This window comes from Salmo salar, chromosome 18 (assembly GCF_965601325.2).
Source record: "Salmo salar chromosome 18, fSalSal1, whole genome shotgun sequence".
Classification (NCBI taxonomy): Eukaryota; Metazoa; Chordata; class Actinopteri; order Salmoniformes; family Salmonidae; genus Salmo; species Salmo salar.
The window spans coordinates 32,567,973-32,582,906 of record NC_138308.1 but is presented as its reverse complement, the minus strand read 5'-3'; the positions used below and the strand labels follow the sequence as shown (position 1 = coordinate 32,582,906).

Here is a 14,934-nt window from a genome sequence, read left to right as displayed (position 1 = left end):
TGGATAGAACAACTTGGAATGTTGATTTAGGATGGATTTTACTGTGGGGAGTGACTGCTCTCTCCTTCAAATATTGAACAAAATGACCTTGTGTCACGACTACTGCCGAGAGTGGTTCCTCTTCCTGTTCGGGTGGCGCTCGGCGGTCGTCGTCACCGGCCTACTAGCTGCCATCGATCCCCTTTTCGTTTTTCTGTTAGTTATGTCTTGCACCTGTGTTCATTTAGGTAATTAGTGGTGTTATTTAAGCCCGCCTCTCCACCTGTTCTGTGTGCGGGCTTGTTACGTGTTTTCACTGTGTTTGTGTAGTGTATCGTGTTGTTGGACTTTGGGTTTTTGTTACGCCCTGTTGTGTTTGGGCATATTTCTCTTTTGTGGTTCTTATTAAATATATATTGTACCAAACATTTTTCTGCCTCCTGCGCCTGACTCCACACCCACGACGTCCAAGCGTTACAGAAGCCCGCACCCACGACATGGAGTCAGCAGAAGCAGCCACCACTCCTCTACTCCTCTCCACTACCATCGATGGAAGAACGGGTCCTCCATCACACCACCGTCCTCCATCGGATTGGGTCAGCCGTGGACCAGATGATGGAGAGGATGGATCGATGGGAGAGGAGTGGTCTCCTCCCTTCACCTCCTGCTCACCCGACGAGTCCACCTCCTCCATTCCCTTCCTCATCTGGATCTGGGGCACTGCGTCTTACGCCTCCGAGGGAGTACGATGGAGCAGCGGCAGGGTGCCAGGGATTTCTATTACAACTAGAGTTATACCTGGCGACCGTGAGGCCGACTCCCTCGAGGGAGGAGAGTGTGAGCCTCCTCATCTCCTCATCTCCTGCCTGACGGGTCGAGCATTGGAGTGGGCCAACGCTGTTTGGAATGGACCAGACTCATTGAGGAATAACTACCCTGAGTTCACCCACCGTTTCAGGGCCGTATTCGTTCACCCCCCAGAAGGACGAGCGGCGGGTGAATGACTGTTTCACCTCAGACAGGAGATGAGGAGCGCGCAAGACTGCACTAGAGTTCCGGACCTTTGCTGCTAGGGCTGGGTGGAACGACAGGGCCCTAATGGACCACTACAGGTGTAGCCTGCAGGAGGACGTCCGCAGGGAGCTAGCGTGTCGGGATACTACACTCTCCCTAGATGAACTCATCGACATGTCTATACGACTGGACAATCTGCTGACTGCCCACGGGTGTTCAGAAAGGGTCCTGTCAGTTCCATCTCCTAGCCTGCCTGCGCCCATTCCTATGGAGCTTGGGGGAACCGCGTTAAGGGGAACTGGAGGTTGGGCGCCTCTCCTGCACCAATTGTGGTCGACGAGGACACATGGCCGACCGGTGCTGGGAGGGTCCCTCTGGGAGTCGAAAAGGCAGGCAGAACACTCCTCGTTCATCCCAGGTGAGTCAGCACCACACTCACCCAGAATCCTCTGTTGGTCACATGTTTGTCTTAATTTTTTTTCTTCCTTTTGCTCCCTTTTCCCAGCATAAGGCGCTAGTCGATTCAGGCGCAGCTGGGAACTTTATGGATAGCGGACTCGCCCTTAAGTTGGGAAGTCCGCTGGTACCGTTAGATTCCCCTTTTTCCGTGCACTCCTTAGATAGCCGACCATTAGGGTCAGGGCTGGTCAGGGAGGCCACGGTGCCACTGGACATGGTAACGCAGGGGAATCATAAGGAACAAATTAGTTTCTTTCTTATCGATTCACCTGCGTTTCCAGTGGTGCTGGGGGTGCCCTGGCTAGCCAGTCACAATCCCAAGATTTTGTGGAAACGGGATTCTCCAGGGATGGTCAGAGGAGTGTTCAGGTAGGTGTCTGGGTGTTTCCATCGGTGCCACGTCGGTGGAGAGTCCAGACCAGGTTTCCACTGTGCGCATTCCCCCTGAGTATGCTGATTTGGCTCTCGCCTTCTGTAAGAAGAAGGCGACTAAATGACCACCTCATCGACAGGGGGATTGTGCGATAGACCTCCAGGGTAACGCTGTGCTTCCCAAGAGTCACGTGTACCCATTGTCCCAGGAGGAGACGTTGGCTATGGAGACATATGTCACGGAATCTCTGGGGCAGGGGTACATTCGGCCCTCCATTTCACCCGTCTCCTCAAGTTTCTTTTTCGTGAAGAAAAAGGGGGGAGGTTTGCATCTGTGCAATGATTATAGAGGTCTCAATTCCATTACAGTGGGGGTCAGTTACCCGCTACCTCTCATTGCTACGGCGGTGGAATCATTTCACGGAGCGCGTTTTTTCCCGAAACTGGATCTCAGGAGCGCGTATAATCTGGTGCGTATTCGGAAGGGAGACGAGTGGAAAACCGCATTTAGTACCACATCGGGCCACTATGAGTACCTCGTCATGCCGTATGGGTTGAAGAATGCTCCAGCCGTCTTTCAATCTTTTGTCGATGAGATTCTCAGGGACCTGCACAGGCAGGGAGTGATTGTGTATATCGACGATATCTTGATTTACTCCTCCACACGCGCTGAGCATGTCTCTAGTGCACAAGGTGCTTGGTAGACTGCTGGAGCATGATCTATACGTCAAGGCTGAGAAGTGTGAGTTCTTCAAAAGAGCCGTCTCCTTCCTGGGTTATCTCATTTCCACCTCAGGGATGGTGATGGAGTGTGACCGCATTAATGCCGTGCGTAATTGGCCGACTCCAACCACGGTGAAGGAAGTGCAGCGGTTTTTGGGTTTTGCCAATTACTACCGGAGGTTCATCCGGGGTTTTGGCCAGGTGGTGGCTCCCATTACCTCACTATTGAAGGGTGGACCGGTGCATTTACGGTGGTCAACAGAGGCGGACAGAGCCTTCAACCAGTTGAAGGTGCTGTTCACTGATGCGCCCGTGTTGGCGCACCCGGACCCCTCTTTGCCGTTCATAGTGGAGGTGGATGCATCCGAGGCTGGGGTGGGTGCCATTCTATCACAGCGCTCGGGTATGCCACCGAAACTCCGCCCCTGCGCTTTCTTCTCTAGGAAGCTCAGTCCGGCGGAGCGGAACTATGATGTGGGGGACCGTGAGTTGTTAGCTGTGGTCAAGGCTCTGACCGTGTGGAGACATTGGCTTGAGGGGCTAGACACCCTTTTCTCATCTGGACTGACCACCGGAACCTGGAGTATATCCGGGCAGCCCGGAGACTGAATCCGCGTCAGGCACGGTGGGCCATGTTTTTCACCCGATTTCAGTTCAGGATTTCATATAGACCAGGCTCCATGAACACCAGGCTGACGCGCTGTCCCGCCTCTATGACACTGACGATAGACCCATCGATCCTACTCCCATCCTTCCAGCTTCTAAGCTGGTAGCACCAGTGGTATGGGAGGTGGACGCGGACATTGAGCGGGCGTTACAGATGGAGCCTGCGCCTTCTAATTTTCCTACAGGTCGTAAGTACGTTCCGCTTGGTGTCCGTGATCAATTGATTCGATGGGCTCATACGCTACCCTCGTCTGGTCATCCTGGGGTGGCGAGGACAGTGCAAGGCCTTAGGGGGAGGTACTGGTGGGCCACCTTGGCTAAGGAAGTGAGGTTTTATGTCTCTTCCTGTTCGGTATGCGCCCAGAGCAAGGCTCCTAGGCACCTTCCTAGAGGGAAGTTACAACCCCTCCCCGTTCCACAAAGGCCGTGGTCTCACCTGTCGGTGGACTTTCTTACCGATCTTCCTCCGTCTCAGGGGAATACCACAGTTCTGGTAGTTGTGGATCGGTTTTCTAAATCCTGCCGTCTCCTCCCGTTGCCCGGTGTCCCTACGGCCCTACAGACTGCGGAGGCTCTATTCACCCATGTCTTCCGGCATTACAGTGTGCCGGAGGACATCGTCTCTGATCGGGGTCCCCAGTTCACATCCCGTGTATGGAGGGCGTTTATGGAGCGTCAGGGGGTCTCGGTCAGCTTGACCTCCGGTTATCACCCCGAGAGCAATGGGCAGGTGGAGAGTGAACCAGAAGGTGGGTAGGTTTCTGCGGTCGTACTGCCAGGACCGGCCAGGTGAGTAGTCGAGGTACTTACCATGGGCTGAGTTGGCGCAAAACTCACTCCGCCACTCATCCACTAACATATCGCCTTTCACTACAGGCAGTTCAGAGCCTCCGGCGATGATCCACGGTCTGTTCCTCCGGCGACACAGAAGCGGGGGGATCAGCAGGCGGAGTGGGGGCTACGCCCCGAACCAGAGCCGCCGCCAAGAATAGATGCCCACCCAGACCCTCCCCTATAGGTTCAGGTTTGCTGCCGGGAGTCCGCACCTTTGAGGGGGGGTACTGTCACGCCCTGACCTGAGAGAGACGGTTTATTTCTTTATTTTGTTAGGTCAGGTTGTGGGGTGGGCATTCTATGTTTTGTATTTCTTTGTTTTGGGCCGAGTATGGTTCCTAATCAGAGGCAAATGTCTATCGTTGTCTCTGATTAGGAATCATACTTAGGCAGCCTTTTCCCACCTGTGTTTGTGGGTAGTTGTTTTCTGTTTAGTTTTCTGTACCTGACAGAAGTGTGCGCTTTCGTTTTCCCTTTGTTATTTTTGTTCGAGTGTTTGTTTGATTCTAATAAAAGATCATGAACACCTGCCACGCTACATCTTGGTCCCCTCTCTACGACAGTCGTTACAATCAGTTTGGGCTTCTTATGGTCAATTTGCAGTCTACAAATTATTTGTTAATATGTTCCGACCCCCTGACCAGCCGCACAAGAAAAAATTGTCCCGTGCTGAATCAAGTTAATGATCACTGCCCTGTGAAAACAGAGTGATGAAGCATCGCATTATTTTGTTACACAGCTTGTACATTTAATTTACACACTTGATCATGATTAGTTACTGGCATTGGACATTTGACAATATACATGAGAGATATAAGATGAACATGTAAAAAACAAGAGACAAGGTGAAAAGGTGGATGGAACATATCTAATATAACAGATAGTGTATGTGGTGATAATGAAAACAAACACAGCATACGGTCTTCAGTGGTTTATTACACAACAGGATAGAGGGGTCTTTCTGGGGTGGGTTAAGAGGTATGACAGAAGCATATTGGAGGCAGATAGATGTTGTGACACAGGAGAGGAATTGTTCTGTCCTTCCAGGTTAAGGACTCGACCAAGGTCTTCTCTCAGTCAGTAACTGCTGTGCTGCTGCTGCCCTATGCTGGAGAGGAAGAGAAACATTCAGTCATAAGTTCCGTGGTGACGTTTCCCCTATGTACAGATCTAGGATCCGCTTCCCCTCCCCCAACGCATAACCTTAACCAATAGTAGGAAACATTATGAAACTGACCCGAGATCAGCGTCTAGCCTCTCTAGGGTAGGGGGCAGTATTTGCACGGCCGGATAAAAAACGTACCCGATTTAATCTGGTTATTATTACTGCCCAGAAATGAGAATATGCATATAATTATTGGCTTTGGATAGAAAACACCCTAAAGTTTCTAAAACTGTTTGAATGGTGTCTGTGAGTATAACAGAACTCATATGGCAGGCAAAAACCTGAGAAGATTCCTTACAGGAAGTGGCCTCTCTGACCATTTCTTGGGCTTCTACACTCTCTTTATTGAAAACTGAGGATCTCTGCTGTAACATGACACTTCTTATGGCTCCCATAGGCTCTCAGAAGGCGGCAAAACGCTGAATGATGTCTTTGCAGGCCCTGGCTGAAAACAGTAGCGCATTTGGATAGTGGTCGATCAGAGAACCATGAGACTGAGGCGCGTGCACGAGGCAACACCATGTTTTTATTTTTTCGTCTTTGAACTAAAACAGGGTTTCCCGGTCGGAATATTATCGCTTTTTTTACGAGAAAAATCGCATAAAAATGTATTTTAAACAGCGGTTAACATGCTTCAAAGTACGTTAATGGGATATTTCGATTTTTTTTTTGTCACGAAACGCGTCGGGCGCGTCACCCTTCGTCACCCTTCGGATAGTGTCTTGAACGCACGAACAAAACAGAGGATATTTGAACATAACTATGGATTATTTTGAACCAAACCAACATTTGTTATTGAAGTAGAAGTCCTGGGAGTGCATTCTAACGAAGAACAGCAAAGGTAATCACATTTTTCTAATAGTAAATCGGAGTTTGGTGAGGGCCAAACTTGGTGGGTGTCAAATTAGCTAGCCGTGATGGCTGGGCTATCTACTCAGAATATTGCAAAATGTGCTTTTGCCGAAAAGCTATTTTAAAATCGGACATAGCGATTGCATAAAGGAGTTCTGTATCTATAATTCTTAAAATAATTGTTATGTTTTTTGTGAACGTTTATCGTGAGTAATTTTGTAAATTCACCGGATGTTTGCGGTGGGTATGCTAGTTCTGAACGTCACATGCTAATGTAAAAAGCTGGTTTTTGATATAAATATGAACTTGATTGAACAAAACATGCATGTATTGTATAACATAATGTCCTAGGATTGTCATCTGATGAAGATCATCAAAGGTTAGTGCTGCATTTAGCTGTGGTTTGGGTTTATGTGACATTATATGCTAGCTTGAAAAATGGGTGTCTGATTATTTCTGGCTGGGTACTCTGCTGACATAATCTAATGTTTTGCTTTCGTTGTAAAGCCTTTTTGAAATCGGACAGTGTGGTTAGATTAACGAGAGTCTTGTCTTTAAAATTGTGTAAAATAGTCATATGTTTGAGAAATTGAAGTAATAGCATTTCTAAGGTATTTGAATAACGCGCCACGGGATTCCACTGGCTGTTGAGTAGGTGGGACGATTTCGTCCCACATACCCTAGAGAGGCTAGGGGCAACTTCATCCTAAACCCAGTCACACTCAATACTGTAATGTTATCGATACACTGATAACAATGAGGTTAGCTGGTCACAATGTGATGATAAAGTTTTACATGCAGCAAAGTAAAAAGACTAAAAAGTATTTGTGTGGTTAAAGGGCGACTTTGGGCACGAAAAACTGTCCATCTCCACCTCTTTTTGATTTGATTCGTTCTACATTTTCAAACAGAAATGGGCTGTGCCTTTGGTGGTTCATGTATGTGTCAATGCGCGCCTCGACCGACATAGCTAGTTCATTAGCTAAGCTAGGCAATTTAGCTACCCAGTAACTCTAACAGTATGTAAAAAATAAAATAAAATAAATCTTCCAGTATGTGTTGACGTCATTTCACAGGATTTGTTTTTGGACGGATGCTGTAGAGATCGGTGAGAAATTGCACTTCTGTAGCCAAATTCAACAATTATGTTTTGTTTTTAAGCATTAAATGACCTGGTATGATGGTGCATTGATCAGTTATACAGTTGAAATCCGGTATTTGTGCGTTTTTTGCCCAAAGTCGACCTTTAAAGAGTGATGTTTTGTCCACATAGTAATGTGGTGTTGTCTGTATCTTTGTTGAGAGATCAGCATCATCTGGTACAACAGACAGACGAGACACCAACACTGACCTGTGTGGTCACCTGTAGAGCTAGTGAGCTGTAGAACACATTATCATCTGGTTCTGCTGACTACAGAGGAGGAACAGGGAGAGAGGTGAACAGGGACAGTTCTGTCGTGATATAATGTACCAGGACATTGACATTTATAATGGTGATACTGAGAACATGTTTACTAAACAATCAACCAATCCATACTTTTATTAAAGTACCTCAATATGAAGCTGTGGCTAGAATACATTGAGATGAACAACAGCAGCCTTCCTGTGTGTGAGCTGTCTGAATAAGACAACCACGATGGGAATAATAATAATAATAGGAATAACCACAGTGGGAATAATAATATCGAATGATAACAATAATAATAATAATAACCACAGTGGGAATAATAATAATAATGATAACAATAATAACCACAATGGGAATAATAATAGCTGTGCTTTGGCAAGGTGGGTGGGGTTATATCCTGCCTGTTTGGCCCTGTCCGGGGGTTTCATCGGATGGGGCCACAGTGTCTCCTGACCCCTCCTGTCTCAGCCTCCAGTATTTATGCTGCAGTAGTTTATGTGTCGGGGGGCTAGGGTCAGTCTGTTACATCTGGAGTATTTCTCTTGTCTTATCCGGTGTCCTGTGTGAATTTAAATATGCTCTCTCTAATTCTCTCTTCCTTTCTTTCTTTCTCTCTCTCGGAGGACCTGAGCCCTAGGACCATGCCTCAGGACTACCTGGCAAGATGACTCCTTGCTGTCCCCAGTCCACCTGGCCGTGCTGCTGCTCCAGTTTCAACTGTTCTGCCTGCGGCTATGGAACCCTGACCTGTTCTCCGGATGTGCTACCTGTCCCAGATCTGCTGTCCCAGACCTGTTGGAACCCTGACCTGTTCACCGGACGTGCTACCTGTCCCAGACCTGCTGTCCCAGACCTGCTGGAACACTGACCTGTTCACCGGACGTGCTACCTGTCCCAGACCTGCTGTTTTCAACTCTCTTGAGACAGCAGGAGCAGTAGAGATACTCTCAAAGATCGGCTATGAAAAAGCCAACTGACACTTACTCTTGAGTTGCTGACTTGTTGCACCCTCGACAACTACTATGATTATTATTATTTGACCATGCTGGTCATTTATAAACATTTGAACATCTTGGCCATGTGCTGTTATAATCTCCCCCTGGCACAGCCAGAAGAGGACTGGCCACCCCTCATAGCCTGGTTCCTCTCTAGGTTTCTTCCTAGGTTTTGGCCTTTCTAGGGAGTTTTTCCTAGCCACCGTGCTTCTACACCTGCATTGCTTGCTATTTGGGGTTTTAGGCTGGGTTTCTGTACAGCACTTTGAGATATCAGCTGATGTAAGAAGGGCTATATAAATACATTTGATTTGATTTAGTAATAATAATACAAGTAATAATAGCAATAATAATACTAGTAATATTAGTATTAATAATAATAACAGTATGAATAGTGCTAGAAATAACAGTGATAATAATACTAGTAATAATAGCAATAACAATAATAGTGATAGTAATAATAGTAATAATAATACTAGTAATATTAGTATTGATAATACTTATAGCAGCAGTAATAATAATACTAGTAATAATTATAATAATTATAATAATAATAATAGTAGTAATAATACTAGTATATCAGTAATAATAACAAGAATAATAATTAACAGTAATAATAGTAAAATTGTTACTAGTAATAACAGTAATAGTAACAATAGTAATAATACTAGTAATAATAGTAATACTAATAACAGTAGTAATAATAATATTAGTAATAATAATACTAGTAATACCAGTAATAATACCACCAGTAATAACAGTACTAATAATAATAGCAATAATAATAATAGTAATATTAGTAATAATAATAAGTAATACTAGTAATAATTATAATAGTAATAATACTACTAGTAATATTAGTAATACTACTACTACTACTACCACTAATAACAATAGTAGTAATAATACTAGTAGTAATAATAATAATAATAATAGTAATAGTATTAAAGTAATAGTAATAATAATAATAATAATAATAATAACCACAGTGGGAATAAATCTGTAGACTATTATGTGTCAGATGTGTTTTGTCCTTTTCTCATCGATGAAACAATAAAAAAAAATGTATAAAAAAAAGTAAAATAAATTCTATTAGATCATTCTTACCTTGGTCTGTAACTTTTGCTGGGTCTTCCTCTTTAGAACGACAGTACTGTACGTTACATCATCGTTGTCAGGAAATCGGTCCTGCTGGTACAGAGACACACACCGACTCATACTGTATGGAAATGACTATATCAAGAATAGAAAGGCACATACATGTATGATTGAAAAGACAAGATGAGCGTAGTCTACCGCTGAGGTGATTATTGGCTGGTTCTCGGCTTTATTGTCTTCTGAAATAGAGAGGGAGATATTAATGTCCCCTGAGTTACAATGGACACAGTTACATTTCATGTCACATCAACACCACCTGTCTCCTCAGAGCTAAATGAAAGTGTACTGTACGTACATGCCATAATGTGTGCACAATTCATTCTATTGTATATTCCAACATGAATATATTGTCATATATAAAAATAAAAAATTAACGTACTGTGCTTTCTCCACATCTTCCATGCCACTAGGATACCAGCTGTCACCACCACCAACATGCCCAGAGAGATGAGTAGGACTTTCACATCTATGGGCCTGATGGATGGCATACTGTATAAGAACTTTAAAATAGATCATTATGAATTTATAATTTGTGAAAAAGTAATAATTAGTTGTTTGCAGCTATTCACGTGTGGATCTTCACCATGCAATTAAAGATATGATATTATTACTATTGAGATTATTACTATACAAATAAGGTTTATAAGGTTTCGACAGTGTGTGGGTCTCTATCTCTTCCAGTATTCTTATTCTGATTCCTACGCACCTGGAACAGACACTTTTCAGTAGTAAGGACCTTAGAGTGCAGACTGCCTCTGATCATATAAAAGTACAACTTAATAATGCAAATTAGAGACTGAGAATAACACCAACATTGCTGCTACTTCTCACAAGGAAACCACAGAGATGCTCTTCTACCCAAGAGGAAATGGTAAGCAATGTTGGTTAAATCAATGTTGTTTCAACGTAATTTCTCAACGTATTGTGGAGTGGAATCTATGTAGAAAATACATTGGGTTTGAAAAAAGTCATCAACCAGTACTGTTTTCAGCTCATTTCAACAAACGTTAAAAACATTGAAATTAGGGTCAAACGTGAATTTAAATACATTGACTTAACTTGACTAGCAGGTTGTTACATCAATCTATTTTCAACATAATCATCAGAACTATGTTTGTTGGAATTGCGTAGAAAATATTCGACTGGGGGGTTGAAATTATGTTGAATTGTAGATTTGATAAGACATATTTTATTTAACCTTGTTTCAATGTTGATAGTAAAATGGTATGTTCAATTATCATGGAGTAGAGTTCTTGGTCTAAACAAATTTGGAGTAGAGTTCTTGGTCTAAACAAATTGTTAAACTTTTTATTTATGCTATTAACCTAAATAAAGAGGTGGCGCAGCGGTCTAAGGCACTGCATCTCAGTGCTAGAGACATCACTACAGACCCTGGTTTGATCCCGGGCTGTATCACAAACGGCCGTGCTTGGGAGTCCCATAGGGCTGCGCACAATTGGCCCAGCGTCGTCCGGGTTAGGGGAGGGTTTGACTGGGGTAGGCCGTCATTATAAAATAAGAATTTGTTCTTAACTGACTTGCCTAGTTAATTAAATTACAATGTGAAGCCACAGTCAAACAATTCCTGCCTAAACAGTGACTCCTACTCCAACTAGCCTACCTTCCAGATGCTTTTCTCTTTGTACCCTGCTTAGCTTTGGAAACAAGCTGTGTTCAACTCAGCTAAACTGTCACGTCAACACATTGATCAGTTTCCACACTCATTTGCATAGACTACCAACATTTTATTTAACTATGCAAGTCAGTTATTAAGAACAAATTCTTATTTTCAATGAGCCTGCCTTGTTCAGGGGCAGAACGACAGATATGTACCTTGTCAGCTTGGGGATTTGAACTTGCAACGTTTCAGTTACTACCCCAACACTCTAACCACTAAGCTACCCTGCCGCCCCAGGTAACATGAAATAGTTGAAAGTAACTCCTCTAACTTTTCTTACACAAGCTGTATGTGAAGGTAAATTCAGAGTGAGGTTGGGTTTATGTAGGCTACATTGACATCTGATTAGCCCAACAACAAACACCATAATTTCAATGTGAAGCTAGGTATGCTATCCTTCGTCCATGGTTGATTGTATCTTTGGAAGTTTAGAAACTTGAAGAGATAATATGATTACTGTTGAAATGACGTTCATTTTATGAGTGGAACATGACCTTGCAAATGAGAGAGTGAAAATAACACCAACATTGCTGCTACTTCTCACAAGGCAACCACAGAGATGTTCTAACCAAGAGGACGTGATAACAGTCTCTATATGCATTTAGGGAGGGTGTTTGGTTAGCGTTAACTGTTGTAGTGTATGATGGAATTGTAATGTTTCTCTGTGTTCATAGTATCTAACAATATGTGGGATAATACAGCTGAATGAGTGATAATAACCTCTGGTGGACTTCCTCCATGTTCCCCTCAGCTCCTTGACTTGTGTTGTCATTCTGAACAGGCTCAGCAGTTGGAGAGGCAGAGGGTTGTTGAGTGGTTGGATCTTGGGTTGCTGTGAGGTAAAACAACAATATCATCAATGAAGTTAATGGTATACCACGTAGTCAGGTTGTATAGCAACATCACATTCATAGTTAATATTACAATTAGTTCCAGATGATACCAGTGGATAAAACAAAGTGAATCATATTGATCATAAAGTATGTGATTGATCTACTAACTTGAGGTCATCTTAGAGCTTCTCTGTGTTGCAGTTTGTTGACTGACAGTGATGTGAACAGGCATCTCTAGTTCTCCCACTCTACACCAATACCAGTCAGTGTTCTCCATCTTCAGTCCACTCATAGTCACTGTTAAGACTTTTCTGTTGTTGGCATCACTAGTCCGCATTAATCTCACTGATGTTCCATGAAAAGTCCCAGAATACCCCCTCACACAATCACCACCCATCCTGCACCACTTCATATCTCCAGAGGTACTATAGTAACAACGGACAGTGACACTCCCTCCTTCTACTCCAGTCACTTCCTGTTGGTCCACATAGAGTTCTGGAGTACCTGAACCCAGGTAAAAAACAAGAATTCAGAGAAGAAAAAAGTGCTTTTACAACAGGCTCCTTACAAATTCCTTAAAGCTACAGTCTGTGATTGGTACATCTATTTTTGGTATTTTAAATTCATAATAATTATATATAGCCATCGATTCTTGAAGAATGTAACTTGCATCACAAGCTTAGTTCTGTTACTCCATCATGACACAAAATATAATCTCGTTTTACCTACATGCTTTGTCTAGAAATTATTCATTCTACTTTGCTAGATGCAAGAAGTGAAGGGATCGTACCTGGAGTGACAGATAGGTAGAACCATTGTATCCTGATATCTGGTCCTCTATTGATCTCCACAACACACCTGTAATTCTCAGAATCCTCTGGCTCCAGGTCAGTCATGGTCACAGTGAAGATTCTCTTGTTGATGTCATCAGAGATTGAGTTTTTACCACTGCTCTTAGGATAGTCAGTGCGTACTACATAAGAACATACATCCCAACCTAATCCTTTACACCAGTATTTCACATGGTTGATGTGATTCAGATCATAGCTACATGGGAAGGTGATGGAGCCTCCTGTCTTCACAGACACATGCCTCCCTGTGGACATATCAACACAAAACACATTTAAATTAGAGTTAACATTTAATAGAATCTTTACAGAGGGAATATGTAAAAATCACATTGCTCCAACACTTTTAAACAGCTTGTTCATGATTGAGATTGATTATACAGTGTTTAAAGTGAATTGACTGAGGGGACTTCACCCTTAATTCATAGAAATGTTACCCTTACCTGCTGAGAGTCTGTAGAAGATGAGGAGGAGGAGGAGGAGGAGGGAGAGATGAAGAGCCATGAGAGTTACGTTAAATGCCTGTTACGTTAAATGGGCCTGAGCACAAATGTGTGTCAAGGACCAAGGTACCAGCGAGAACTACTACTTCCTAGTGTTCACAGAACTCTCTTCCTGCTTCTGTTTGTGTGTACATTCAACAATAACACTCTCTGTCTCTCTCCACCTGCTATACAGGAAATGTACAGCAAAAGTGTGAAAGTTACATTAGCTCAGAATGCTGCAAGTTTCAGTTACAATCTTTCCATGACGTCATGTTAAATACTGAGCTATACATTCTATTATTGGCTCCAATACTCCAAACTACTTCAGATACATCAGAATTTCTCACTCAAACTCACAGAGCACAGAGCTCACATCATGTTGTGACAAATGATCTTGAGAACAATAAAATGTCTTTCAAAACATTCATTACTTTTAATTATTTATGCTTTCATACTATTTTCACACATATGTGGTAATATTTCACAACTCTACTTCACAACTCAAAACAGATCATCAAGAAGGCTGTTGTTTCAAAACTTTAAGCACTTTTTCAATTGAGTACAACACAAAATCACACAGTAACTTTTTCACCAAACCTAATCAGTGTTTCGTCTAGAAATACCTTTCAAATAAAGTAATTGCCCTTCACAATGCAATTCTTTCAATACTTTTCATATGATTCTCTTCTCGCTTGTTTAAATACATTTGACCATCACATAATCCAACGGTGCTTAATGGTTAATCACTTAACTGTTTGGTAAACATATAGATTTTAATCTGGTTGGTCTACTATGTATGGATTTTGAGAATTACATAAATAAATGCGTGTTTGTATAATATAAACATCTAAATGATAAGAATAATACATCATAGCCATACATAATGACTATTCATTATTGCTCATTGATTTCACATAGTGGTAACCACAATTGGTCAACATATCGGCCAACAATCGGCCACCTTATGAAGAGGCACCAGGTATCTATGAAACACATTTACCTTGTGCTTTTTGAGAGAAAGAACTACGGGCCGAGTATGTTCAGGTACAGCGCTATATACTGTATTACTGTTTCTATGTGATGCACATGCTACTTCACAATATCATGAAGGAACTATACTGTAAAACTAACTAACCCAAATTTATTTTTAGAGCGTGATTGTCACACCCTGATCTGTTTCATCTATCTTTGTGATTGTCTCCACCCCCCTCCAGGTGTTGCCCATCTTCCCCATTATCCCTTGTGTATTTATACCTGTGTTCTCTGTTTGTCTGTTGCCAGTTCGTTCTGTTTCGTCAAGCCTACCAGCGGTTTCCCCTCTGCTCCTGTCTCTTGATTGTTCGTGTTTCCTAGTTTCCCCGGTGTTGACCATTCTGCCTGCCCTGACCCTGAAACTGCTTACTTGGACCTTACAACGCTGCACATGTCATTGTGTTTCTTAATGGAATTGAGCAGGCCTGTCAAG

The 14,934-nt window shown here is 43.0% G+C and overlaps 1 protein-coding gene across 4 annotated transcripts; it reads right to left on the bottom strand.

Moving 5' to 3' along the window:
• Nucleotides 1-4,963: 4,963 nt before the first annotated feature.
• Nucleotides 4,964-13,608, bottom strand: clm7 (CMRF35-like molecule 7). 4 transcript variants are annotated; one of them, XM_014155151.3, is made up of 9 exons: nucleotides 13,428-13,608; nucleotides 12,927-13,232; nucleotides 12,305-12,640; nucleotides 12,024-12,135; nucleotides 10,005-10,099; nucleotides 9,764-9,804; nucleotides 9,575-9,658; nucleotides 7,416-7,475; nucleotides 4,964-5,155 (listed from the first exon to the last, which is right to left on the bottom strand). In XM_014155151.3, exons 1-9 carry the CDS (start codon nucleotides 13,486-13,488, stop codon nucleotides 5,096-5,098), a joined length of 1,155 nt encoding a protein of 384 aa, XP_014010626.1. In that variant the 5' UTR covers nucleotides 13,489-13,608; the 3' UTR covers nucleotides 4,964-5,095.
• Between the last annotated feature and the right edge of the window lie 1,326 nt (nucleotides 13,609-14,934).